Here is a 26173-nt window from a genome sequence, read left to right as displayed (position 1 = left end):
GTAGAGGGCACAGAAGAGCCATTAAAATTGATTTGAGGTGTGGATGTGAGAGACTGAAAGAGCACCATCTGTTTCATTTATCAAAAAGAACAAGGGGGGAACTTAATCAGAGCATATAAACACCTTCACAGAGAGGAGAGCAGCTACTAAGAGCTCTTTTCATCTAGCAGAGAAAGGTGTAACAACTCCCAGTGCCCCCCTGCAGCCTGAGAGAGCGAGAGTATGTGTGTATATCTGGATCTGGGCCAGCAGGAGAAAGAAAACCTTTGGCCCCTTTAAGGATTGCTCCCCTCACCTTGTGGGCTGGAGGGCACTCTGGTGCTGGCTGGACAGAACATGACTGTTGGCTCCCGCAGTAACAAAGGAAGGGTTTTGAAGCCTGCCACCATGCCTGGGGGCAGCATTCTGTAGAGATAAGCTCCCCCCATGCTTGGGATCCGAACACCAGGTTTCTGAACTTTTCTGGGAGGATGCTAGTTGCCTGTTACAGGCAGGATACCTCTCTGGAAGAGATGATTTAGTCAAATTACAGGGCTCAAGCCAGGGTGAAATTCTGTGGCCTGTTAAGCAGGTGGCCAGCCCAGATGATCTAAAGGTCTCTTCTGGGCGTGGACTTTATGAATCTACACCTTAGCCTAGGAAGTGTTCCAACGGCCCAACTCCAAAACCCTCCTCTCCATCTCATTTCTGCAGCCAGGGTTGGCTCCGGTGTGGGATGGCAGCTGGGCATTAGAAGGACCACGGTGGAGCCCATCTTTCATTCTCCTCCCACCTCGCTGAAGTTATCCTTGACTATACAGCAAAGGTTCTTGTTCTCAGCTGTATTGCTACTAGTGATTGTACCCTAGCCCTGCCTCTGCGCCCACTGACTGCGATGGGAACAGAGTAAGATTATGGCAAATGCCAGCCCTGTGATACGTGGAAGCCCCAAGCCCTGGCTGCGCTACAAAAACAGCTGTTCAGGTCTCCTGCGGTTAGCAAGGGGAGGGGGGCCTTACCTACACAGGCAAAACTTTGCGCTGTTCGGACTCGTGGTGTCATTATCTCAGCCCAGTCTGACCCCCGGAGCTCTCATCTGCCACATACCCCCTGCAGGCCACCCCAGCCTTTTCTGGCAGCACTGGCCAGACAATTACTTCACTACATGAAGGAGGTGTTTTATTATGGCAAACTGGAAGTTTCAGCAGCTGTTTTTTTGCATACCATTCATAGAGTAGCAGGAGGCCATCTAGTCCAACTCCCTGCTCAAGCAGGACCAATCCCCATCTAGCAAACTTATATAGGCTGGGGCTGTAACAGGTTAGAAAAGACACAGGGACGGGCTTGCTCGTTTTCATGTACAGCAACTTCAGGACAAACAGATAATTCACTACAAGAACCTTGTTTTATTCTATTTTAACTTCTGCCTTTGTCCTGGAATTAGAGCCCTCTTCACTGCTGTTAAAATGTACAAGGTATCTGTATGGCTGACACAGGTCTCGTTTGGGAATTTTTCACTCTGCTTGAAATAACAGAAGCCACAGTCCCATAGAACCATGTCCCTACATGTTATTTTACCCACACATTACACACATGCAAGTAAATAAGCTTTCAGTAAACTCCACTGTGTTTTATAATGTGCTGATGAAGCCACAGTGGTTCAGCTGAGACCCTAAATGACCTTTTGTCTTCTACTGCACTGGGTTTTTGAACAGCAAGTTGAGGATACACCACAGCACAATAATTTAAAGCATATTGGAAAAATGTAGCAACATCTATATTTGTTTTAAACAGCTTGACAGTAAACACCAGAAAACCAGGCGTACACATAATCCCATCAGTTAAACAATTTTTTTCTTTGCATAGTGAATAGCTAATTCTCTATCTGTTTGATGCGTTGCAGTGTTTTAAAGATGCAGGGAAGAAAAAAGTTTGCATCAAACTCATGTACAACATGGAGAGCGACCATTCCGGCTTCCAAGCTACAGTTCAATCAGCAGACATGGCACAGGTTTGAGCTCATTGTGAAGATCTAGCAAAGATCCCCTAGAGCTCAATCAGTGACTTTCTGGACCTTCGTGTCCACATGCACAAGTTGAACAAGGACTGGTCTTTAGTTTTCATTTCTCGTCCCCTTTAAAAATCGGTAAGGATGAGTTTTGATGAAATATTTTCCCTTCTCACAGGACAAGCTCCTTACCAACCTTTCACTTGAAAACTATACGATGGCAAAGAGGTCCGGAAAGTCCAGCAGAGAGCACTGCAGGGCTATCTCCTTGATGCATGGCTAAAGGCCTGGTTTTAAAATTAATTATAGTCTTTAAGGCTTCTATCTCCCCTTTGCTTTCATTGACAAAAGACAAAGAAGCACTTGTTTAAGCTGTACTTCAAGACTAATCCATACTGCATGTACAATACCATTTGAAGAAAAATACTGACAATATAGGACAGTGTTACACAATCATCTTTTGCACAATCCATTCTTTTGGCACTTTTCCTTCATTTGTTTACTGATGTCTGTAGTCACTAACCCCCCCCAAAAAGAACCTTAATACATTTTTTTCCCCATCTAGAAATCTACATAGAATCAGAGTTGGTTTAAAGTCCTGGGGCATCTTTGGCAGATTCAGTCATTCACCTACTAAATGAAATCCCTAACCCCATCCCTTCTGGTCACACGGAGTGCAACAAGTAGTGCAATTACTTCACCAGCAACAGGGCTGCCACAGCTGAGCCCCATTTGATCTTACAGGAGGGCAGTAAGGTGTGAAACTTTCACATTTTGGAAGAATTTGGACATGCCTTCACCTTCACGCAAACTGCAGGGATTAGGTTCAATTCCTTAGAGAATGTTAGATCAGAAAGGAGGAGGATGCAAAACAATTGCCAAAATAGAGATATTTTTAATAAAAATCTGTTGTTGTTTTAGTGCCTCCAGACATGTGGAGATCTTTGACTCCATCCATCGGTCTAGTGTCTCCACCAGAGCTGCTGTTTTACTGATACTTCTCACATGGCATTAGTTGCGACAAGGGAAGTGTAAATTTGACTTCTGAATGCACGAGGGGTTGGGAACTTCCATTGTTTGAAGTGCAGTTAAAGCCCAGAGTTAGTGGAAAGACTCCCACTGACTTCATTGGACTTTGGACCAGGCGGTATGGGCCCAATCCTGTTCTCACTGACTTCAAAGGGAGTAGGACTTACCTATTCTAGCAAACTGGAAACTCTTTCTTGATCTTTAAGCAACTAGATGGAGGATAAAATTATAAATATAAACTAGTTTTCTTTTAAGAAGGTTGAAATTAATGGACTAAAATCCTACACTGTATTTTGTGGACAAATACCCCTTGGAAATATTAAAACCAACCCTGCCACATTATTTAAAGATGCTACTGCATACGAGTAATAATGTCTCAAAAAAAGTGACAAAGATTTTTAGGATCCAGAGTATTCCTCACGAGGATCCCAAAATCAAAGGCCTCCTTAAATAAATACTGATACAATGGACCATACACTGTAAGAGCTTTTCTATTATGGTCCAGACCTGCACACACTGAATCAACGGGAGCTTTGTATTAATTTCAATGGGATCAGGGCCTTGGATTAATCATGTAACAGTTTGCAGAGTAGGGGCCCTTTTGTGTGAACGACCCATAGATAATAAAGTATGTAACAGACATTCTAGCCTCGTTCTTTTCTATCAAGCTATGTTAGCTTGAGGAACTGTCATAATTGAGGCAAGGGCTCCTGCACTTCCATGGAGACTTAGATTTAAAATAAAAAAGAAATTAACATGAAATTAACACATAAAACCCAAGTGTTTAAGTGACCTTAAAAAAACCAAAAAACAAAAAACCATACACACACACACACACAAAAGGACACTGGCCTAGGTGGTAGGACTCAAAATCTCATCCTCAGGAAAGATACATTCAGCTTGTGAGACCCACATAAAGTAAGTTTCTCAAAAGCTCTCTTGTTTTTTTGAAAAAAAAAAAAAAAAAAAGCCAGCAGCCCAGGCCTAGAACAAGGCAAGGTAATTGAATAAGGAAGCCTGTTTCAAGGTATTCATTTGGGCGGTGTGAGAGGGATGTTGAAAGAGACGGGGGGGAGGGGGGGGAAAGAGAATCAAGAATACTCTTGGATAGTGTAAAAGAAGCTTTTGCTCGGAACAAAAATAAAGCAAACTCAGGATTAAAGACTGCTGCTCCATCCTTAATGTACTCTGCTGTTCATAAGTACTGATGAGACCAAATTTGATCATCAGTAACTCTGACCCATGCAAACCCACTGACTTCAATCAAGTCAACGACTTGGCAGTTTCCTTCAAATTCATTGCTGGCTTAAGTGAGTGCAATGCAGGTCAAGTCAATGGAGTTGTATCAGCTTAAAATCAGCTGTGCATTTGGCCCAGAAAGGTTGCAAGTGTGTAACTAAGGGCAGAATTTCCTCTCCGAAGAGGATACAATAGTACACAACCCATGAGCTACAACAGTTAGGCACAGCAATCCAGTCTAAGAGTGCAGAAAGCCAGCATCAACTTCCTGGCTTCACATATTAGTTTAATAGCCAGTAGTTTTTTGTGTGTTAATACGAGATATATATTATGTCATCATTACTACAAGATTTCTCAAAATGAAAGTGTCGATCTGTTGAAATATAGTATTTAAAATATATAAATTTTATCCATTAAAATATAAGATTTCTTTTTTTTTTTTTTTTTTTTAAAATCCAGTTTAAAGCAGTAAAAAGCTTCAGGGTCCTTGTAGTTATATGAATAAGCGGCAAGCTGGAGACAAAACCAATTCCTTTGTTGCCAGGAAGGCAAGCCATTCATCATCATTTAAGATGGAAGGAGAGAGCAAAAGACATGGCAGAAATAGATGAACAATTAAAATCCTTTCACATCAACCTCATTTGTATGCTGCATTAGCAGAACCTCTCTGCACTCCACAGGTCAGCTGCAAGTTATGCCAGCTGCTTGGTGTACTGCTGGTGCAGTGTGTTTCAGGTAGCTCTTTAAAATTCCAGTGTCACCTGGTATAAGGAGCAACAAGATATTAAATTGGCAGACTCATGTTTCTGAGGAGGGGAAAAATTCCACTGAAAGAACAGAAGATCCATCGTCTAGAAATTCAGGATTCAAGAGTGACATTTTTGAGCCCATTACTGGTGGTAATCAAAAAAATTATTTCACTCAATGAAACAATTGCGAGGACAGGCCTGAGATGAAAGGGAGAAAAGCAGAGGTTCTTTGGGAAGGAAGCACACTCATTAAACAGTGAGCATGGACATTTATCTTACCTAATGCACTGATCTATATTCTGTGTAATTGGTCCAAGAGAGAACAATGAACACCCTCCATGACACAGGCAGACAGCCAGACTTCATTGGGCTGCTTAAAACAACACAGTGATTTGGGCCAGGTTGTGGCATTAAGCTCAACAGTGAAAGCCTTGTGAGAATTCTCACTTGGAAAGGGCTTCATGTGGTGATTGCTGCATGTGGAGTGGAGAACACACTCTCCACTGGATAAGGTCCTGGACTAGTCAAGAGTCCTGTTTTCTGTTCCCAACTCTACCACTGACCCCGGGCAAGTTGATAGAGTCAAATGACTGGATGCTACTGTTTTTGGAGAACCCCATTTGGGAGATCTAGGACCAAGAGTTTGAAAAGTGCTGAGCACTCCCAGTTCCCAATGACTTCAACTGGAATGGGAGGTGCCCAAAATTAGCAGCCTTTTTGAGAATTTTAACCTTTGTGTGTCAGTTTATACATCTCTAAAGTGAAGATAATGGATAATTACTCCTACCAAACTCTTTGAAACCTCTGTGTAAATAGTGCAGTAAGCGTATTACTATCACTGCAGTGCACACATTCCCCAACCCAACCGTGGCTGGTTTATACCTAGGGAATGAGCACTACACAGGGCTCCCATGCTGCCAATGTCAAACGGATTCATTTAGGTGGCTCTTTTCCTTACTGATGCTTCTCTTCCTAAATGTCCAAGATGAGTAAAACAGTGTTGATTGGTTTCACCTTCATGCCACCCCAAGAGAGTGGGTTGGTAGTATTCACTTTACCTTCTCTTTATAGCTAAGTTTTCTACAATATTACCAACATCGATTAACTAGTTTTCAACAATGCATTTTCCGTAAAATCCTTGGTTTTCAGGTTTCCTACATTGCATTTGGTCTCATTAAAATAACCCCTGATCTACACTGTCTAATGTATTTCATTTTTTGTGCCCTTGGAAGGTGTTACTGAATTGTATCCACTATCGGTGTATCCATTTGCTCCTTAGTTGTTGGGACAAAAAGGAGAAAGCATGGCTCATAACCTTGTAACAGTGGGACCCCTTAAGAAAGAGGCCATCACAAACCAGGGAGTTTACATCACTATGGTATAACTTATGATCCATTCACAGTATCTGGCTGCAGCATAAGGGAGAGAGTGAAACAGGCACAGGATTGGGGGTTGGAGAGAAACAGTCTAGATGATTTATGTAGATGGTGTTTTCAATCCCTAATTTCTGTCTGACATGATGCAGCAGGCTGGACATTGGATTTACAAGGTCTTTATCATTGGGCTCATATACTCTTGGTATCCCATTGCCTTAGTAAGATGGCCACCACCAGCATTTAACTCAGAAATATCACCTACTATGTATAAGTACATTTCAGTGTATACATGGGGAGGATCGGCTGTCTTTCAGAGCGATGGACAAAACGGGACAGGTGAATTTTTGCTTTTAGCCTGCAAGGACCCTGGCTTCAGCATGAACTGGATCTAAAATGTATTACCATCAAAAAGAAAAAAAAATTGTGGGTGGTTGTATGACAAGAAAATAGCTCCTCCTATAGGATATTTTGATAAACCTCATGTCCTCTACAAAAGGCAACATTGTTCATAGGTGCTGCTTTGCACCTGTAGTGCTCTTTGACCGCAAGAGATATTGATCTACTCTTGCTTTCCGCCTATCCATTGTCCTGTTTTCACTGTCAAAAATTCGCTGCAGTTGTAAGGCTAGCCTCCTGTCTTCCTCCTCCTGCTGCAGCTTCTGTTCCATCTCCCTCACTAAAGGATCATCTGTGGCCAAGCCCATCTCACCAGCTGTCTGCCTCAGTCTTTTAACCGAACCATTCTGTTCCAAGTGCTTTGTTTTACAGTGTCTCTTCCGTCCTCTTCTCAGTGAAGGGGGCTGTTCGCCAATCACATTTTCAACGGAATTGCAGGTTCCGTTTTGTACGTTGATTAATTCACTATTGTTCAGGTATTTAAGCTGCTTTTTTCCTGCTGTCTTGATAGAAACTCCTAGCATACTGTTCCCTGGCAGCACTGGGTTGACTCCAATTATTCTTCTGCTCATTATTTTTGCCCCAATGCTAAGACAAGATTTGTCCAGATATGAATTTGTTTTTACTTCAGACACATCTGAAGCTTGAGTGTTCAGAGAGGTTCCATTTGATCTTGTATCTAGTTCAGAGGAACTGCCATCCATTGTTAAGGCCTGTGAACGGTTTTTCTTGTTACCAGCCCTTTCGAGCGTCACTTCACTGATCGAAGGGAAATAATCTAACTCTGTATTTGTGTGTGCCGCAGTATCAGGTAGAATTTGATCATTTAAGATTCGCAGCTGCTCCTTATTGGAGTTAGCAATGTCAGGAACCAGAAAGTCCTCTCCGGTCTCTGAAGCCAGAGATGTAAGGGTAGCTTTACAGAGAGTCTTTTTAATCTGGCGCTCCTGAAATATTTGCTCCCATTTTTTCAGGATTCTGGGACTAGCTTCATAGGTGGTTGGTTTCTGTAGGCTTCGGTTCAGGTTCCTTGGAGTAGATTTTATAATCAAAGGACTCAAGACTTTGCCGTCGGGAAGCCTCTTGGGAGGAGTGCACGGTGAGCAGACAATAGGTTTGAAATGATTGAGCTCTTCTGAGATACTGTCATTGCTCTCAGGGCTGATGGATCGCTCCGGCTTGTGCAGGATGGACAGTGATGAAACAGAGTTGGAAACCAGACGCTTTTCTGCTGTCAAATCTGGGGCAGAGAGGCAGCGATTGTTTTGGGTGGATGACAAAACTCCAACGATGGGAGTCGACGCACTGGTCACTGATAGAACCTGTAAAACAAGTCAACGGGATTAGAAAGTTTGTTATTGTAGTGATCTAAAAAGAGGGGCCAGAGTAAGAGTGAAATGGGTGAATCTGCAAGAGAATAGGAAACGCTGCAAATCACTCAAACAACTAATTAGACCACTAGTTCCTAATCTTTCAGGCAACTGTACCTGTTTATCAGGCCACGATGTCTGCTGTACCAGCCAGCAGCCTCAGCCACCTTCTTCCTCTCGGGCCAGCGACTTCCTTATCCCACCACGTCAATAACGAGCATTAAGTCCAGCCTTGGTGCTAGGCCCTGCAGTCCTGCTTGCCTTCCATTCAGCTGTGCACTGTCTAATCTGAAATGCAGCCTGGGGTGCTCCAGATCCTGCAGCAAGTCAGACTAAGCGACTGTGGCTGGTTCGAGCACATTGAATGGTCCACAGGTAACAAGGGAGCACCAGAATCCTGCACAGCCTGGATCCCAAATTCATCCTTAGCATGACGGCTGTGCTTGGGACATCAAAGGAATGGAGAGTAGCTAGCCAGAGTGGTGGCAAAAGCTCGACGCACAGGAACAAAGAGGTTGATAACCATGGAACTAGACTAACTCAAGAAAATTTACCAAGGGTCATGATGGATTCTCAATTGCTGGCAATTTTTAAATCATGGTTGGATGTTTTTCTAAATGATCTGCTCTAGGGATTTTTTTTTTGGGGGGGGGGGGGGGTCCTGTGTTATATAGGCGGTCAGACTAGATGATAATGGTCCCTTCCAGCCTTGCAATCTATGAAGCTATGACAAGCAGCATGACTGTACTGCCAGGGGCACACTCTGTTTACAGCAAGTAAACTCAGACATTTTCTTGCCATCAACTGATGTATAAGAAATGGCTGATCCAGGCTTTAACACACTCTTACTGCAAAAAGCAAAGAGAAAAGGCTGGCCAGATGACACTGAATAGGGTCAATTAAACAAATCTCCTGTGCATTATTGGCACAAAGCATGGTTTCCAGTTTGCTAGTGATTAAACAACAAGGGAGCTGGCAGCAGACACTCCTTAAGAGCAGCACGGCCAGCCATGTTCAAAGACATTTCTAACACTGTCATATTTAGGAGCGTGAGGGCATACAGCTACAAATAGCACAGAGTAAAAACTACATATACACAAATGCAAATGAGTTTTCCTTTTCAAAGTCAAGGTGATTTTATATGGTGGTTAGCCCCTGGCACAGGAATGGCTTTTCTTTGTTCAGTTTAGAGAGAAGTGATTTTAACAAGCTTATGTCTCTGGAGTTAATACAGGTTGTGGAACATCCTTTTCGTGGAGCACTTGTTCTCCAGGCAGGTCCACTCACAGTCTACTTTAAAAAAAGATCTGGGAGCTGGGAAAACAGATTACTTTTACGGTGCCTCATTCTGGACTTGATCCAACTCCCATCAATTTCAATTAGAGTTAGATTAGATCAGGGGTTCTCAAACTTTCTTGCACCACGACCCCCCTTCTGACAACAAAAATTACTACATGACTCCAGGAGGGGGAACTGACACGTGAGCCCACCCAAGCCCTGACGCCCTGGGTGGAGGAGCCAAAGCCTTAGCGCCCCAGGTGAGGGGCGGAGGAGGGCAAAGCCAAAGGCCAAGGGCTTCAGCCCCAGGCAGGGGCCTGTAACTTGAGCCCTGCCACCCAGGGCTGAAGCCCTCGGGCTTTTGTTTCAGCCCTGGGCCCTAGCAAGTCTAATGCCAGCCCTGGTGACCCCCATTAAAACGGGATCATGACTCACTTTGGAGTCCCGATCCATAGTTTGAGAACCACTAGAAAGAGGGTCCTTTTTTAGGAGCATGGCCCATGACTGTGACCTCAGAAAGGTCCACAGTACTTTGTCAAAAAGAAAAGGACTACTTATGGCACCTTAGAGAGTAACAAATTTATTAGAGCATAAGCTTTCGTGAGCTACAGCTCACTTCATCGGATGCATCCGATGAAGTAGCTGTAGCTCACGAAAGCTTATGCTCTAATAAATTTGTTACTCTCTAAGGTGCCACAAGTACTCCTTTTCTTTTTGCGAATACAGACTAACACGGCTGCTACTCTGAAACCAGTACTTTGTCAGTAAGACTATTTATGTCACCTGAGCAGGACCTACAAGGATCTCCCCTCTTACAAGCAGGGTTCCCCACCAAATGCCTATCCCAAGGGTTCCTTCAGCTTCCGACAGTGACTGGATGCTTAGCATGATTTTTTCCCCCCACTTATGGAATGAAGATGAAGCAGAAGCTGAAGAGAAGGGGATTCGGTGCAAAAAGTGGACAGACGCAGGCAGAAGAGGGATGGTTCCTTATTCCTTCTTGAAAGAAGTGAAGTTCTGGGGAGAATGAGGTCATGAAGATCTCTCGCTGGACAGGGAGATGTGGAGGAAGAGTGGAGCTTCCCTCTGGTGACTGGAGGTGAAGGCTCAGATGGATGTAAGGTGCAGTGGGAGGGAGAAAGGCTCTGGAGCAAGGACTCAGCCAATGGCTGCAGAGGACACCCCATCTCCATGCAGGAAGACTCAGCAAAGAATGGAGGGAAGGTAGGAGAAGGGCCATAGGTGTCATAAGAAGCCCCTGCCACTGAAGCCCTTTGAAGCATACTACATCCCCCACATCTCCTACCTGGACTGGGCTGGGCCTTCTGGAGTGGACGTGAGGCACCTGATACTTGGTGCGACTGGACTAAGTAACACTGACTGAATCCACTGTGTTGTATGATGCTGCTGCCAGGCACCAGGAGCCTGCAGGCCAGAGAGGCAGAAAATGGCTGAGTATGTGGAGATTAGTAGTGGAGTAAAAGCACAGACAATGATATCAATCAAATTGCTGCTGCTGGGGAGATCAAATCCTGAGGCTGATAGTGCTACAAAGGCCTTAGAGTCTCAGAAATAGTGCAAAGGAAGAAGTCTGCCAGATGCGCAACAGCAGCCCAGTAATTAGGCTGGAACAGCAGACGGACATTTGCCTGAGCAAATCATGGGTTGCATTTTCAGAGGTGCTTAGTAGTCACAACTCTTACTGAAGTCCATCCATGCCATAGGCACTCAGCACCTCTGGAAATCAGACCTCCTGTTCTCCCTCTGCTGGGCCTGTAGCACCAGTTCATTCACAAACAGAGCCCCACTGACTTCAGCAAGAGCAAGACTAAACCAACTGTTCCTAGAGAGGCGATGTTAATCAGTGATGATAGACAAGGAAAAAGACAGAGACCAGGTCAACAATGATCATTTCTGCTCCATTTTAAAAATGATCTGCAAAGGGTGCGGGGCAGGAGCGGGGGGATGGAATAACTTTTTGCTAAAATGCAGATGTTAGAAAGTAGTTTGGGAGTGGGATGGAGACAGTTTTTTTTCCAAGCTTTTGAGAGAGCTATTTTTTAAACCACCAGTGAATAAGGTTTGAAAAGAAATCTGATTTACAAAAAAGGAAGTGGAGTATCCTTCGAATTCCCTGTTATCACATGATGCTAGCAAAAAAGTTTGTGTGTTGTCCATTTTTCCGTTCAATTACTTCCAACCTGGACTGGCTGTCAGCTCCTGCTGTAAATCGTAAGGGAATGATTAGCCAGACAGATTTAACTGACACAATTTTTTGACCGATAGATAGATGGTCTCCAAGTAACTGTAACTGTATAGCCTTCAACAACATTTCTATGAAAATGTACAAACTTTTCCCTCACTGGATGTAATATTTCCAAAAATATCTGGTACCTTTGTTCTGTTGGCTGGGGCCGATCTCTGCCTGCTCTTTGATCGATCTTGAATGGTGTCATTGCAACTCTGACTCCTTTCCAGTTTGGAGGTTAGGTTCCTAAAAATCAGGAATGTGTAAAACATTAGACTGTGTATTAACTTAAAAACAGCACATTTCATGGCACCATCAAGATGGGCATTTAGCACATTCAGCTTATGTGCACCAGGTACCTGTGTCATGCAGGAGATAGGGGTACCCACCAAGACAGAATCTAGCTTGCACAGGATACCTCCCAACTACCAGAGCAGGGGGAACTTGGAGGGAGATTATGACTGATCTGTTTCCTGGGCCACTGCAACAACACACTGCTCTACACCCAGGGCTTATGGCAAAGCCACAATTTAGCCCTGAATAAATGCATGACATTACAGAAACCCTTGTCCTGTCCTACCCAATCGCCCCCACTTGTTACACTTGATGCAACCAATGAGAGTAAAGTTATATAAGCAGCTCCTTAGAGTTGGGACCAGCTCTTGGCATTATTGAGAACCGTATAAACAAACATTTTTATATATGAACCTACCATGTAGATCTTTATAAAGTACAGAGACTGTAAATGTAATGAATTTTACAATACATCCTTCAAAGGACACATACCCTATGCATTACTCCTCAATTCTATAGCAACCGTGGGACAAATAGGTCCTATTCTCGATCAAAGGTTTAGAAAAACTAACCTATGAGAAAAGGTTAAAAAAACTGGGCACATTTCATCTTGAGAAAAACAGACTAAGGGGTGACCCAATATGTCTACAAATACATTAAGGGCCATTATAAAGAGGATGGTGATTGTTCTCATGTCCACTGAAGATAGAACAGGAAGTAATGGGCTTAATCTGCAGCATGGGGGCTTTAGATATCAACTAGAGTTAATAGTTAAGCACTGGAACAGGCTTTCAAGGGAGGTTTGGAATCCCCATCAGAGGTTTTTAGAAAAGGTTGGACAAACAACTTGTCAGGGATGGTCTAGGTTTACTTGGTCCTGCCTCAGCACAGGGGGCTGAACTCTATGATCTCTTGAGGTCCCTTCCAGCCCTACATTTCTATGGATTCTATGATTGCATTTGATCAATTATTCAATATTACATTTTCTAAAACAGCAATAATTTATTTTGAGCTGTGGTGACTGTTTGAATTAGATTTAAGTACTTCAGGGATGTTTAGAACAAAAATATGAACAGAGTAATACTTATGTTCGTAACAGACAGCCAGCGTGAACCAAGTCTGTTTCTTACCCTGTCAGGAAGGCAAAAGAATAGGTGCTGCCTTTGGAGACAAAAGCCGACCGATGTGCGTGTTTGCTCTGGAATGGTTCTTCATTCTCTGAATCCGAGAGGCGTTCAGGAAACTGAAGTTAATAAAGGAAGAATCAGCTGGCATACACAAAAAAGTCACTCAGGAAATAGTTATTCCTTGGGAAAATGCTTTGAGTCTCCAAAAGTGGTGACATTTGAAGTATGTAAAGAACAGAATGCGAGTGCCAGCTGGTGTATAGTGTCGTAGATCTATTGACTTCCCTTAAGCTAGAGCAATTTATGTCAGCTGAAGATCTGGCCCAATGTTTTTGCCACTTGGAAAAAAAATGAACTTGTATGTGCAGCTGTGGTTCAGTGATGAACATTTCATTATCAAATGCTACAGAACTCAGAGCCCAAAGTCAGTCACCCAGCAAGCAATACTAAGAGAGCAACAGTTTGATATCAGCGTAACCTCTATCAACCATAAACTATTCTATGGTACTTTCCACACAATCTATGACTAAGATGGGCAAGAGCCAAAGCTAAACAAGAAGTTACTCTTTTACCATGCTGCCATATATTCCCCTGATGACTCGTATTATATACATTTGTAGATGTGTATTTCTACAAGTCTGAACGTGTGTGAGAAAGAGGATACATGCAATGGTATGGTTTGCCATATAGGTTTTATCACCACATGTTTGAAATGGCCACATTACTCATAAGTGGGGAAGCCAGAAGCGAGTTAAACAGGTCACTCCAAATGGGAGCCTGTATTCCGAAAATGTCACATATATTACAGATAAATGATTTTAGGAAGGCTTTTGAGAGTTTTTGAAATGTTACTGGGATTATCTCTTGTATTCCTTCCCCCTAGAGCCAGGTGCCTTAGTCACTATGGAATCCAAACATACAATGCACAGAAAGAGTTATTCAAACCTCTAAAAGATGACCTAAGGTAGGTTTCCTATAGCTAAAAATACCACTATTGTACAGTCTGGTATCTCAGGTCCTTCTAGAGCTAGAAAGAAATCAAACAAGTTCTATTGGGAAGCTGCAGCTTCATAAGAACGGCTATACTGGGTCAGACCAAAGGTCCATCTAGCCCAGTATCCTGTCTTCCGACAGTGGCCAGTGCCAGGTGCTTCAGAGGGAATGAACAGAACAGATAATCACCAAGTGATTCATCCCGTCACCTATTCCCAGCTTCAGGCAAACAGGCTAGGGACACTATCCCTTCCAATCACATACATCCCCTAGTTTCAGCTGTGCAGGAGTTGGAGACATCAGATCATTTTTTACGTCTAGAAAAGTGATTACTGATCCAGGACTGAATCCTGTCAGTCTTGGGTAGATTTAATGCTATATCTGGGGTGGGAACAGTGTCGTATTTACTTACACATTCTTGATTCGTTTTAAGCATTAGTGGTTCATCTTTTTTTTGCTGTTCTTCCATTTTTCTTTTTCCCACTTCCATGTCTTCTAGAATTAGCTTGTGGATCAGATCCTCAGATGTTTTTTCCTCTTGCAATTTTTCTCCCCTCAACTAGCAATAAAACAAAGGAGATAACATAACATACTTGAAATTGCCTGTATTAACAACCTATGTATTTACTGAATTAAACATGTAACTAGGAGCCACAAAATCCTGTATTCTAATGCTGGTTTCTTACAATGATTCACTGTAGGAAAGTTCCTTAATTCCGCCACATGCCTCAGTTTCCCCATGCATAAATGGGGGGAGGAGGGGAGAGAAAGTAAAGAAAGGAGGGCAGAAACAGGAGAAAAAATTGTATGACCAAATGCTGAAGTTGGGGTTGAGGGTACATTCTTTTGTTGCATGGTTTGTTAATACTTCTCAGGAGATGACTGAAGTGATTGATCTGAGTAATACAGAACCTCGCTACAGGATTCATATTAAGTCTTTACTCAGTAATGGGAAGTGTGAATTAAAGAGAGTCTGCTCTATTTGTTTTACTATGGGACACACAATCTCAGAGGTTAAGGAGTCCTGTATACAGGATTTAAATAGAGGTAAATAAACCAGGATTTTTAAGAGTTATTTCTGGCAGTCTGTCTGAAATCCTCCCCACATATTCTATCCTTTCCCTTGTCCCCCAGAATTTGTAGAAATCCACATGGAATTATCTATTTGCCTTCTAATCTATATGATTCTATTTGGATTTTATTTTAACGTCCAGGTACAGTGAGACATACAAGAATGTTTAAAAATTTATCAGATAGTAATGAGGATCTTAGGGATAATGGTAGCATGACAAATGGGAATGAGGCTATGGAGTAGATATTACCATATCTGAGGTAGAAGCGAAACTCCAACGGCTTAATGAGACTAAATCGGGGGGCCCAGATAATCTTCATCCAAGAATATTAAAGGAATTGGCACATGAAATTGCAAACCCATTAGCAAGTATTTTTAATGAATCTGTGAACTCAGGGGTTGTACCATATGACTGGAGAATTGCTAACATAGTTCCTATTTTTAAGAAAGGAAAAAAAAAGTGATCTGGGTAACTACAGGTCTGTTAGTTTGATATCTGTAGTATGGAAGGTCTTGGAAAAAATTTTGAAGAAGAAAGTAGTTAAGGACATTGAGGTCAATGGTAAATGGGACAAAATACAACATGGTTTTACAAAAGGTAGATCGTGCCAAACAAACCTAATCTCCTTTGGGAAAGGAGAAAGAAACAGATTTTTAGACACAGGAAACGCAGTGGATCTAATTTACCTAGATTTCAGTAAGATGTTTGATACGGTGCCACATGGGGAGTTATTAGTTAAACTGGAAAAGATGGGATCAATATGAAAATTGAAAGGTGGATAAGGAATTGGTTAAAGGGGAGACTACAGCGGGTCATGCTGAAAGGTGAACTGTCAGGCTGGAGGGAGGTTACCAGTGGAGTTCCTCAGGGATCGGTTTTGGAACCAATCTTTTTATTACTGATCTCGGCACAAAAAGCGGGAGTGTGCTAATAAAGTTTGCGGATGATACAAAGCTGGGAGGTATTGTAGAGAAGGACTGGGATATCATACAGGAGGATCTGGATGACCTTGTAAACTGGAGTAATAGTAATAGGATGGAATTTAATAGCGAGAAGTGTAAGGTCATGCAGTTAGGGATTAAGAACAAGAATTTTAGTTATAAGTTGGGGACGCATCAATTAGAAGTAACGGAGGACGAGAAGGACTTCGGAGTATTGGTTGACCACAGGATGACTATGAGCCACCAATGTGATATGGCCATGAAAAAAAAACTAATGCGGTCTTGGGATGCATCAGGTGAGGTATTTCCAGTAGGGATAAGGAGGTTTTAGTACCATTATACAAGGCACTGGTGAGACCTCACCTAGAATACTGTGTGCAGTTCTGGTCTTCCATGTTTAAGAAGCATGAATTCAAACTGGAACAGGTACAAAGAAGGGCTACTAGGATGATCCAAGGAATGGAAAACCTGCCTTATGAAAGGAGACTCAAGGAGCTTGGCTTGTTTAGTCTAACCAAAAGAAGGCTGAGGGAAGATATGATTGCTCTCTATAAATATATCAGAGGGATAAATACAGGAGAAGGAGAGGAATTATTTAAGCTCAGTACCAATGTGGACACAAGAACAAATGGATATAAACTGGCCATCAAGAAGTTTAGACTTGAAATTAGACAAAGGTTTCTAACCATCAGAGGAGTGAAGTTCTGGAACAGCCTTCCAACGGAAGCAGTGAGGGCAAAAGACGTATCTGGCTTCAAGATTAAACTCGATAAGTTTATGAAGGAGAAGGTATGATGGGATAACATGATTTTGGCAATTAATTGATCTTTAACTATTCATGGTTAATAGGCCCAATGGCCTGTGATGGGATGTTAGATGGGGTGGGATCCAAGTTACTACAGAGAATTCTTTCCTGGATATCTGGCTGGTGAATCTTGCCCACATGCTCAGGGTTCAGCTGATCGCCATATTTGGGGTCGGGAATTTTCCTCCAGGGCAGATTGGAAGAGGCCCTGGGGGTTTTTCGCCTTCCTCTGCAGCATGGGGTACGGGTCACTTGCTGGAGGATTCTCTGCACCTTGAAGTCTTTAAACCATGATTTGAGGACTTCAATAGCTCAGACATAGGTGAGAGGTTCATTGCAGGAGTGGGTGGGTGAGATTCTGTGGCCTGCATTGTGCAGGAGGTCAGACCAGATGATCATAATGGTCCCTTCTGACCTTAATATCTATGAATCTATGAAGGTGCAAACATAACCTCCGTCAAGAGAAAACACTCAGGGCTATCTTCCTTGGATATTAAGAACAGCAGAGTTCTACAAAAACCTTACAAAAAGAAAAAAGCATCTCTTGTGGACAAAGACTTTTTGTGATCTATTTTAGAGGCCATATAGATCTTCCTCAAGCCAAAGGGTTAATGTTGGCATCCAATAACATATTTGTACAAAGGCAACTGAGAGCTTTGTTTCCATTTGACTTAGAAATATGCAAAGTTTGCCCTACAGTATAAAGTTTGGAAGCCAACAGCTCCAAATTTGGCTTGGAAGTTACTCTCCATGTACCCTTCCCCAGATATACCCATTTGGATGCAGTAGCTTCTGCAACTAGTAGGTTTCTTTAATCTGGAGGGGGAAAAACAGTGGAAAACAAAAACAAAAAAACCAACCACCAAAGCAGAAACAACCCGTATTCTAATTAATGGGAGACTGCCTAGGAATTTAGGCCCAACATTTTTGTTTGAATGCAAACAATTCAGGGAAGAATTTGCAACATGAACACTTCATTACGGTGTTAAGGCATAAGGAAAAGAAAAAGCGAAACAGACTACCTTATTGTAACACCCAACTTGTGAGAAGTAAAAAGAGTACATTCCTAGAAGTTTCAGTTTTGATAATCTCAGATGTTATTAGTAATTATAAGTAACAGCTCTTATTTTAACCTAGCTATGTCCTTTTAATACCCCAGAGGCCTTGATCACTATTCTCAGAGCTTCAGAGAATAATCCCATGCAAGTCATCTGAAGGAAAAGGGTTTATTTGTTTTTTAAAGTGATCAGCTTTCTCATTTCTTGAAATCAGAAATACTGTTCCTATATGCTCAACATATATTTCCAGAATCTGTGAAACTCACATTTGACATCTTCTCTTCCTTGAACCAGTCCAGGTCTATGTAGTCTTTAAAGGTGCCCCCGTCTTAGGTGAAACTGCTCTGTTGCTGAAAAGTGACATGTCAGCACATGCCACAGGTAGGAGTTTCCCTACTGATTACAGAGTTTCCAAAGAAAAAATTGTGTGAAGAGAACTGGATGCAACTATGGATTTACTCAGTATTACAAGGCCTTCTCACCTCAGCAAAATACAAGTACCCAAAGCAAGTTGCTCAAAACAAAAAAAACCATCTTTTTTTTTTTTTTTTTGCTTAGTAAGATGGAAAAACAAATATCCAACTCTACAGTGTGCTCGTTTATCGTGAAACAAAGTCATCCATACTGACAAGAAGAGTATTTTACTGGAGTATCTAAATCTAATCAACACTCTTCAGTAAAATAAATGGATGGAAGGACGGAAGGAAGGAGGGAGGGAAGAAAGACAGGCAGACAAAGACTGCATTGTATTCGACTGCAAAGGGTTAAACTAGAGTCAATGTTTAGAATTTCTAAGGTGCCTTACATCTTAAAGAAAAATGTAAACACTTTAAACAATCATTACTCACACTTATAAGGAAGGTAAGCAAGTATCCCCATTTTACAGGTGGGGAAACTGAGACAAAGGTTAAGTGACTTGCTCTAGATCACAGAGGAAATCTAAGGGTATGTCTACACTGGCAGAGTTACATTGCTGGCAGTTCTATCGCCGCTCAGAGCGCTGACAGAAAACCACTGTTGTGTGTTCACACTGTGAGCTGCCTGTGCAATAGCGCGTTCACACTTGCAGCGGTATTTGGAGTGGTGCACACTGGGCAGCTATCCCACAGAGCTTCTCTTCCTCTTCTGCCGCTAAAAATTGTGGGAAGGCAGAGGAGGTGGCGGGGCATCCTGGGTCCTGTCCCAATGTCCCATGATGCATTGCTTCATATACCAGCAATCCCTGTGCTTCCGTCTGCATTTGGCGCCATCTTTCAACGGCCTGTGTACTGTGTGCTCTGCCTCTTCAGTCTGCAGGGATGGATCCCATGCTGTTGTCCAATATGCTGCTCGCTCTCACTAACACGTCACGAGTAGCAGTGGAGTTACTCCTTAAACTACAAAGGCAAGAGGAGTTCGACACTGATCTCACCACGCATAGTAGCTACAACATATTGCTTGTGGCATTCACGGAGGTGCTGACCATAGTGGAACTCCGCTTTTGGGCTCAGGAAACAAGCACTGAGTGGTGGGATCACATTGTCATGCATGTCTGGGGACTGTGTCTCGCCCCAGCCCTGCAGCACAAGGACATGAGAATGAGAGCTGCCCTGTCATTGGAGAAGCACATGGCGATTGCCCTGTGGAAGCTGACTACTCCAAACTGCTACTGATCGGTTGCTAACCACTTCGGAGTGGGAAAGTAGACCGTTGGAATCATGTTGATGGAAGTGTGCAAGGGCCATTAATCACAACTTGCTCTGAAAGACCATGACTCTGGGCAATGTGCATGACATTGTGGATGGCTTTGCACAAATGGGTTTCCCTAACAGCGGAGGGGTGACAGATGGCACACGTATTCCAATTCTGGCACCAGACCACCTAGCCACTGAGCACGGAAGGGATACTTCTCAATGGCTCTCCAGACACTTGTGGATCACCATGGGCATTTCACGGACATTAACACAGGCTGGTCCGGAAAGGTCCATGACGCACACATCTTTCAGAACACTGACCTGTTCAGGAAGCTGCAAGCAGGGACTTTCTTCCTGGTCCAGAAGATCACTGTAGGGGAAAGTCGAAATGCCTACTGTGATCCTAGGAAACCCTGCCTACCCCTTAATACTGTGGTTTATGAAGCCATGCACGGAGCACCTTGACATCAGCAAGGAGCAGTTCAACAACAGGCTGAGCAAGTGCAGAATGACTGTTGAGTGTGCTTTTGGCTATTTAAAAACCCGCTGGTTCTGCCTATATGGGCGGCTGGACCTGGCAGATGACAATATTCCGATGCTTATAGCCACGTGCTGAACGCTCCATAATAGTTGTGCAGGGAAGGGTGAAAGCTTCACTCAGGGCTGGACTGCAGAGGCTCAACACCTGGAGGCTGAACTTGAAGATCCGGAGACCAGGGCTATTAGAGGGGTGCAGCGCGGGGCCGTAAGGATCAGGGATGCTTTGAGTCAGCAATTTGAAGCTGAAAGCCATGAATATTCGTTGCTATGCTCAGGAGTGCAGCGCTTGTAGTGCTCAGGAGGTGATAGTGCATTGTCTGCACCAATCACAATGAAGGTGTAAGAAATTGCCTGCTGCTTTGCAGGGCTCTGTTTGACTTCAATGAACGGAATAAAGATTGCTTTCAAACCAACACAATTTGGAGGAGACACACAAAGGAAAAAAAAAAAAAACAAAAAAAAAACCCCGCACATCAGCACTGTGGGGGACGGGGGAAAGGGAGGGTCTCAGGAGGAGGTGGGGTCCCGGGACGGTTAAAGATTTGTGTATGTCCAGGTATCATATGCAACCTTGTCCTTTGGAGTATAGTGCAGCAGGCACTATACTTCAGCAGTGCTAAACTGCAGAGGGACGGGTGTTAAGTGCAGTGGGTAGTGGGAGACCGCAGGGCTGGACCGTGACGGGGCAGGAGTGGAATGCCGCAGGTACAGACTGGAGCCAGGAGCTTGATAAGAGTGCGTTGGTGGTGTCTGGGAGGCACATGGGAACGAGTTTTGCGATAGCGGCTGCAGGGGAGGGCAGGCATGGAGTGGCTCAGTTTGCAGTGCTATTAGTGCCCGGACCACATCCGCTTGGTGCTTCATAACGTTTAAGAGCTGCTCCATGGCTTCGTTCTGGTGTGCCACGTTCTCTTTTCGGTTCCTCTTCTCACTGTCCTGCCACTCCTTCAATTCTTGTTTTTCGGCCGCGAAGTGCATCATGACATCACGCAGAAAGTCCTCTTTAGTACTTCGTGGCCACTTTGTGATTCTGTGCAGCCGTTCAGCTGGCAATAACAAAGAGGGAGGCTGGGCTTCCAAGGTCATATATGTGAAGCCAAAACGCAACATTTTACAGAAGCAGTATTATTTGCAACACACAGACCACCGATTCAGTGATTTAAAACACAGCCACTATTCACATACCTGTCACTAACTGGCTGATCCTAGGCAAGCACACGAGCCACAAGCCCCCCAAAAATGGTGAGTAACCGCAGGGGAAGGGAAAACCAATGTTCCAGAACTGTACTGTACACGTGGTTCTTGGGGAGAGCCAGTGCTGTAGAGGGGGTCTTATAATCATTCCTGTCCCCACATTTTCCACAGGCAGTGTTCATTATAGAAGATTTCTTGCTGCTGAGGGTGAGCAGGGAATCAAGGGAGGGTCTTCTCTAAGACTTCTGCTCTGGCCCTTATGCAGCTTGCCTGTGTGCAGCAATGGTCCCCCACAGTGACGGCACAGTGGCATGGGAAAGTTACCCTTAATGGGGCAAGAAGCAAAGCAGGTCTGCCAAAGAACCTCCAGCAGCGGATTGCACAGTATCTCCATGAGAGTTTCCTGGAGATCTCTGAGGCAGACTCCCGTGAAGTGAAGGAGTCAATCAACACCTTCTTCCACCGCTCAGACTAGGCATGTGATGGTATGCGCATCATACAGATACAAGCCTGCTTTCTGCAATCCTCCTACCCTCAACAACTCGCTTCAGCAATTCCCAAAATCAAAGTCACTTACCAGGGGCCTCCTCTCCTGTTTGTGCTTCGCCAAGATCAGACAGCTGTGACTGGCTAGGCTCCTCTGGGGTAGAGAAGAGATCCTGACATCTCTGACTTCCGAGTCATCCTCTGCCTCTGGGTCTCCCTCCACATCCTTGTCCAAGTTTTCCTCCTCCTGGCTCAGTCCACTCTTGACTGGCACGCGAGCCACAGAAGAATCCACAGTGGCCTTGTCAGTGGAGGTGGGATTATCATCGAGTATTGCGTCCAGCTCTTTGTAGAAATGGCAGCTTGTAGGCGCAGCACTGGAGCAGTGGTTTCCCTCCTGCCCCTTGTGGTAGGCGTTCCGCAGCTCCTTCCCTTTGACCCTGCACTGTAGTGTGTCCCAGTCATGGCCCCTTTCTGTCATGCATTGTTAAATCTGTCTGTAGCTATAATTCCTATGGCTGGAGAGCAGCTGGGACGGGACAGTCTCATCTCCCCAAATGCTGATAACGTCCAGCAGCTCGGCATTGCTCCAATCGGGGGATCGCCTGGTGCATAGAGCAGGCACGGCCACCTGGAAAGATGCGCTGAGACCACTGCACCGGTCACTGAGCAAACAGGAAGGGGACTTTCAAAATTCCCAAGGAATTTAAGGAGTGGGTTGGTCACCTGAGGGCAGGGCAGTAGAGTTCAAACCGATGTCCAGAGAGGCGAGAACAGGCATTGTGGGACACCTCCCATAGGCCAATTTCAGCGCTGTAATCGACCAGGGTGTTTACAGTAGCACCACGGTGCTGTAGCCCAGCGCAGAAAGTTCTATGCCTCTCGTCGGGGTGGGTTTTTTACAGTTCTGCAACTGTAGAGTTTCTGCGCACTATGTGGCTTGGCCGTGTGTGCACCTCAGGAGTGACAGCGCAGAAAGCTGCTTTACTACGCAGAAGCTTGCCAGCGTAGACAAGGCCAATTTTAGATACGGGATCTGAACTCAAGAGTCTGGGCTCCCACTTATCTTTTTAAATAATTCTGGCCATCGAAAAAGGAACTAGGGACCACGAATAAGGAGCTGTACCACAAATAAGGAACTGAGAATAAGGAACCACCCTCAATTTCATGCCATGTTGCCCCTAGTGTTCAGGACTCTATCCAAATAATGATTCAAAGCGATATTATGAAACTCTCGTTACAAGAGTTAAGAGGGACAGTATTTAGCCCTCAAAATTTTACTTAGCGTAAAAATGTTGGGGTTTTTTAAAGTTGTGTATTAGTTACATAAGGTTTAGTGATAAGTGATAGAGAATTTTCTCAACTGACAACCCGTCAGAAGGATTACGTTGTTCTTTGCTCACAGGATGAGATTTGGGGAATATCCCCAATCCCCTCCTTTTTCAGATGAGGTTCAGAAAGGGTATGTACATGTTGTGAAGGGAAGGAAACAGGGTTCCAGTCTGGCAGTGAACAAAGATTAAAAAAAGGAAGATAGACAAAAAATTCCATCCTCAAAACACACAAGTGGAATAGTCAAAATGCCAGAAGCACATTAAAATACTTTTCCGTTTTGCTGTAACGGAAATGAGAAGAATTGCTATCAATTTTTTTCAGGTCAAGAAATAGTTACAAAAAGATCTCAGAATGATCTATAGCTGCTGCAACATTACTGTGATTAAAAGTGGGCTTATTACACTGAATTTCAAATTTATATATATATATATATATATATATATAAAAAAATCAAGACTCCGACACCGAAACACACTCAGCAGCACTTAGATTAGGTCTGCTGTACACTCAATACTTGTTGACTGACCAGACCTATGCAAAGGACTACAAATCAACTACAAGTTCACTAACCAGAAGATGTATCCTGCACAGTGCTCATATAAAAGGTTTGTGGAACACTGGGAGGATGGGTGAGTCCCCCCAGAAGTTCCAGGCATCTAGTGGTTTGGAGGAGCAAAATCAGATGTCAGAATTAACACCCCACTGAAATGCACTGAGGCACTTCAAACTCCTGTAGTTTCCAGAGGCCACGGTAGCTGAGGGTGGAATAGAAGCCATCAAACAAAGTTGCCAGCAGCTGATGGAAGAAAGATATTCCCTCAAGCCCAGCAGAAATCCCCGATACACATCCTAATTGGTTGGGCTGTGTGCTGAGACCAGGATTTGGGCTATTTGCAGTTCACACAATTCAGATTCAGGAAGAAAAACTGCATCTAGTCACATCTCCTTGGAGACTCCCCCCCCCCCGCCCACACACACAAAAAACAGTGAAAAATTAAATTCTGCAGAAATGATGTTATAAGCCCTGTATCTCACCAGGGAAGGTCTCCTCCTCACCATTAGGAAGTAGATTTATAAAATCCTGGCATGGCTGATACATTTGGTGGAGGTCTAAAGTTACACATTTTTTTCAGCTAAGAGGTTCAGTTATAAAAATATTCATCTTTAAGTTAATTTTTTTTGAAGTTGTAATTTCCTAACTATAGTGGTGTCCATTTAAGTTAACTGATAAATTAGATATTTACATGAATAAAATCTCTATGCACCTAATCTTTTACCACATTCCCGACAGTGGTAAAAATGTCAGAAGCCATTGTGCTTTGTTTACACTAGAGGTTTGTCTAAGATAGAGAAATCAATTAATTGTAGCATCCCTCAGTTGACTGATTCACACCTTCCATCCACTCACAAATGTGTTTTAAAACAATTGAAAAGACCACAATCAATAACTCCTAGGGACAAACCCTCAATCAACTGAAGCTCTAGTGCAATCAACTCTTCCAGATGTCACTCTTAACCGTAACTCTGCCCCTTTGTTGTATGCATTATGCTGGTCTTTAGAGGCTGCTGAATTCTTCAAATGAAGACTGCAAAGATTATTTCATTAGAAAAAATTATTTCCTTCCCTATGCAGATATACTATCCTTATCAAAAACAGCTCAACCACTTTTGGTCAAATTTCACAAAAAACAAAAACAAAAAATACAAAACACCCCAAAATCCCACCTTCGCGCAGCCCCAATCCAGCAAATGGATCTGTTGTCAGAGGCCCTTGCTCTTGTGCGGAGCCCTGTTGAAATAAACAGGGTTCTGCATGCGTCCACACTGGCAGATCTGATTATAGGATCAGGGCTTAGGCCTGGAAAAAACGAAGGTTTCAGAAAGTTACGAATAACTCAGAATTGGGGGGGAGAGGGGTGTTAGAATGGAAACTATTATCCTATCTTAACTACAGCAGTCACTACTCCATTATGATATTTCTAGAATAATGACTAGCCACATGAGATAGTTAAGGGTTAGAGTTCAATCACTTCAGTGATGTGTGTGTAAAAAATGTTTTTTTTAAAAAAGGGGAAAACACCCACACAGTTTAAGTCCAAAAGGGCTGAATGGATTCTCCTCAAATATTTTCGAGTTCATCTTTTGGCTAATACCAAGCATTAAAAGCTTCAGTTTGACAAATTAAGATTCTGAAAGAGTTACAGTAGAGAAAGGGGAGATTTTACTGCAACTGGCTTTGCAAACCTATTACATTCACTATTGCTCATTCTTCTATAAACCCTGAACAACAAAGATGGTGGAACTGCACCAAGCAGGTACATTTTCACCTTTTGGAAGGCAACTGAAGGCCAATCTACACTACAAAGTTAGATCTACAAAATGTAAGTGCCTTGCTACTGTGATATAGTAAAACCACCTCCCTTACGGAGCCATGATTGACCTACTGGGGCCAATCAGTGCAAGGGCAACCCTAACAGGTCTCCAGCAGCTATCCCACAATGTCCCATTCCTTGCGACAGTGACTGTTCTGGTCACAGTTGTACACTCCACTGCCCAGGGGTCACGGAGACCTGAAGCCATCCCTGCTTTACGTCCCCCTGAGTATTTTTGAAATGCTTTTTCCTGATTGCCCACCTTGGCAGGCACACCTAGCAACTCTCCCTAGCAATTGTCCAACCAACCATGCCAGCTCCATGTACCAAATGTACTCTGGCTAAGCGTAGACGGGAGGTATGGGATCTCCTGGGCCATGGGGAGAAGAGGTTGTGCAAGCAGAACTATGGACCAGCCACAGCAACATGGATATTTAAGAGCAGATTGCACAGGGAAGGCAGGCAAAGGGGACGACAGGATCAGCAGAAATGCAGTGTGAAAGTGATGGAACTGCGCCAGGTAAACCAGAAGGCCAGGGAGGCCAACAACTGATCTGGTGATGAGCTGCAGACCTGCTGCTTTTACGACAAGCTGCATGCCATACATAGT

At 43.6% G+C, this 26173-nt stretch overlaps 1 protein-coding gene across 1 annotated transcript in view; it reads right to left on the bottom strand.

Moving 5' to 3' along the window:
- Positions 1-1480: 1480 nt before the first annotated feature.
- Positions 1481-26173, bottom strand: part of RNF169 (ring finger protein 169) — a 48919-nt gene continuing 24226 nt past the window's right edge. Inside the window, exons 4-7 of the mRNA XM_038407015.2 lie at positions 14499-14645; positions 13097-13209; positions 11819-11918; positions 1481-8098 (exon numbers count right to left, since the gene is read on the bottom strand). Coding sequence (XP_038262943.2) covers positions 6887-8098; positions 11819-11918; positions 13097-13209; positions 14499-14645 — 1572 coding nt within the window. The 3' untranslated portion in view covers positions 1481-6886. The remainder of the gene's footprint in view (positions 8099-11818; positions 11919-13096; positions 13210-14498; positions 14646-26173) is intronic.

The sequence above is a fragment of the Dermochelys coriacea genome, chromosome 1, assembly GCF_009764565.3.
Source record: "Dermochelys coriacea isolate rDerCor1 chromosome 1, rDerCor1.pri.v4, whole genome shotgun sequence".
Lineage (NCBI taxonomy): Eukaryota > Metazoa > Chordata > Testudines > Dermochelyidae > Dermochelys > Dermochelys coriacea.
This window is presented reverse-complemented; position numbering and strand designations above follow the sequence as displayed.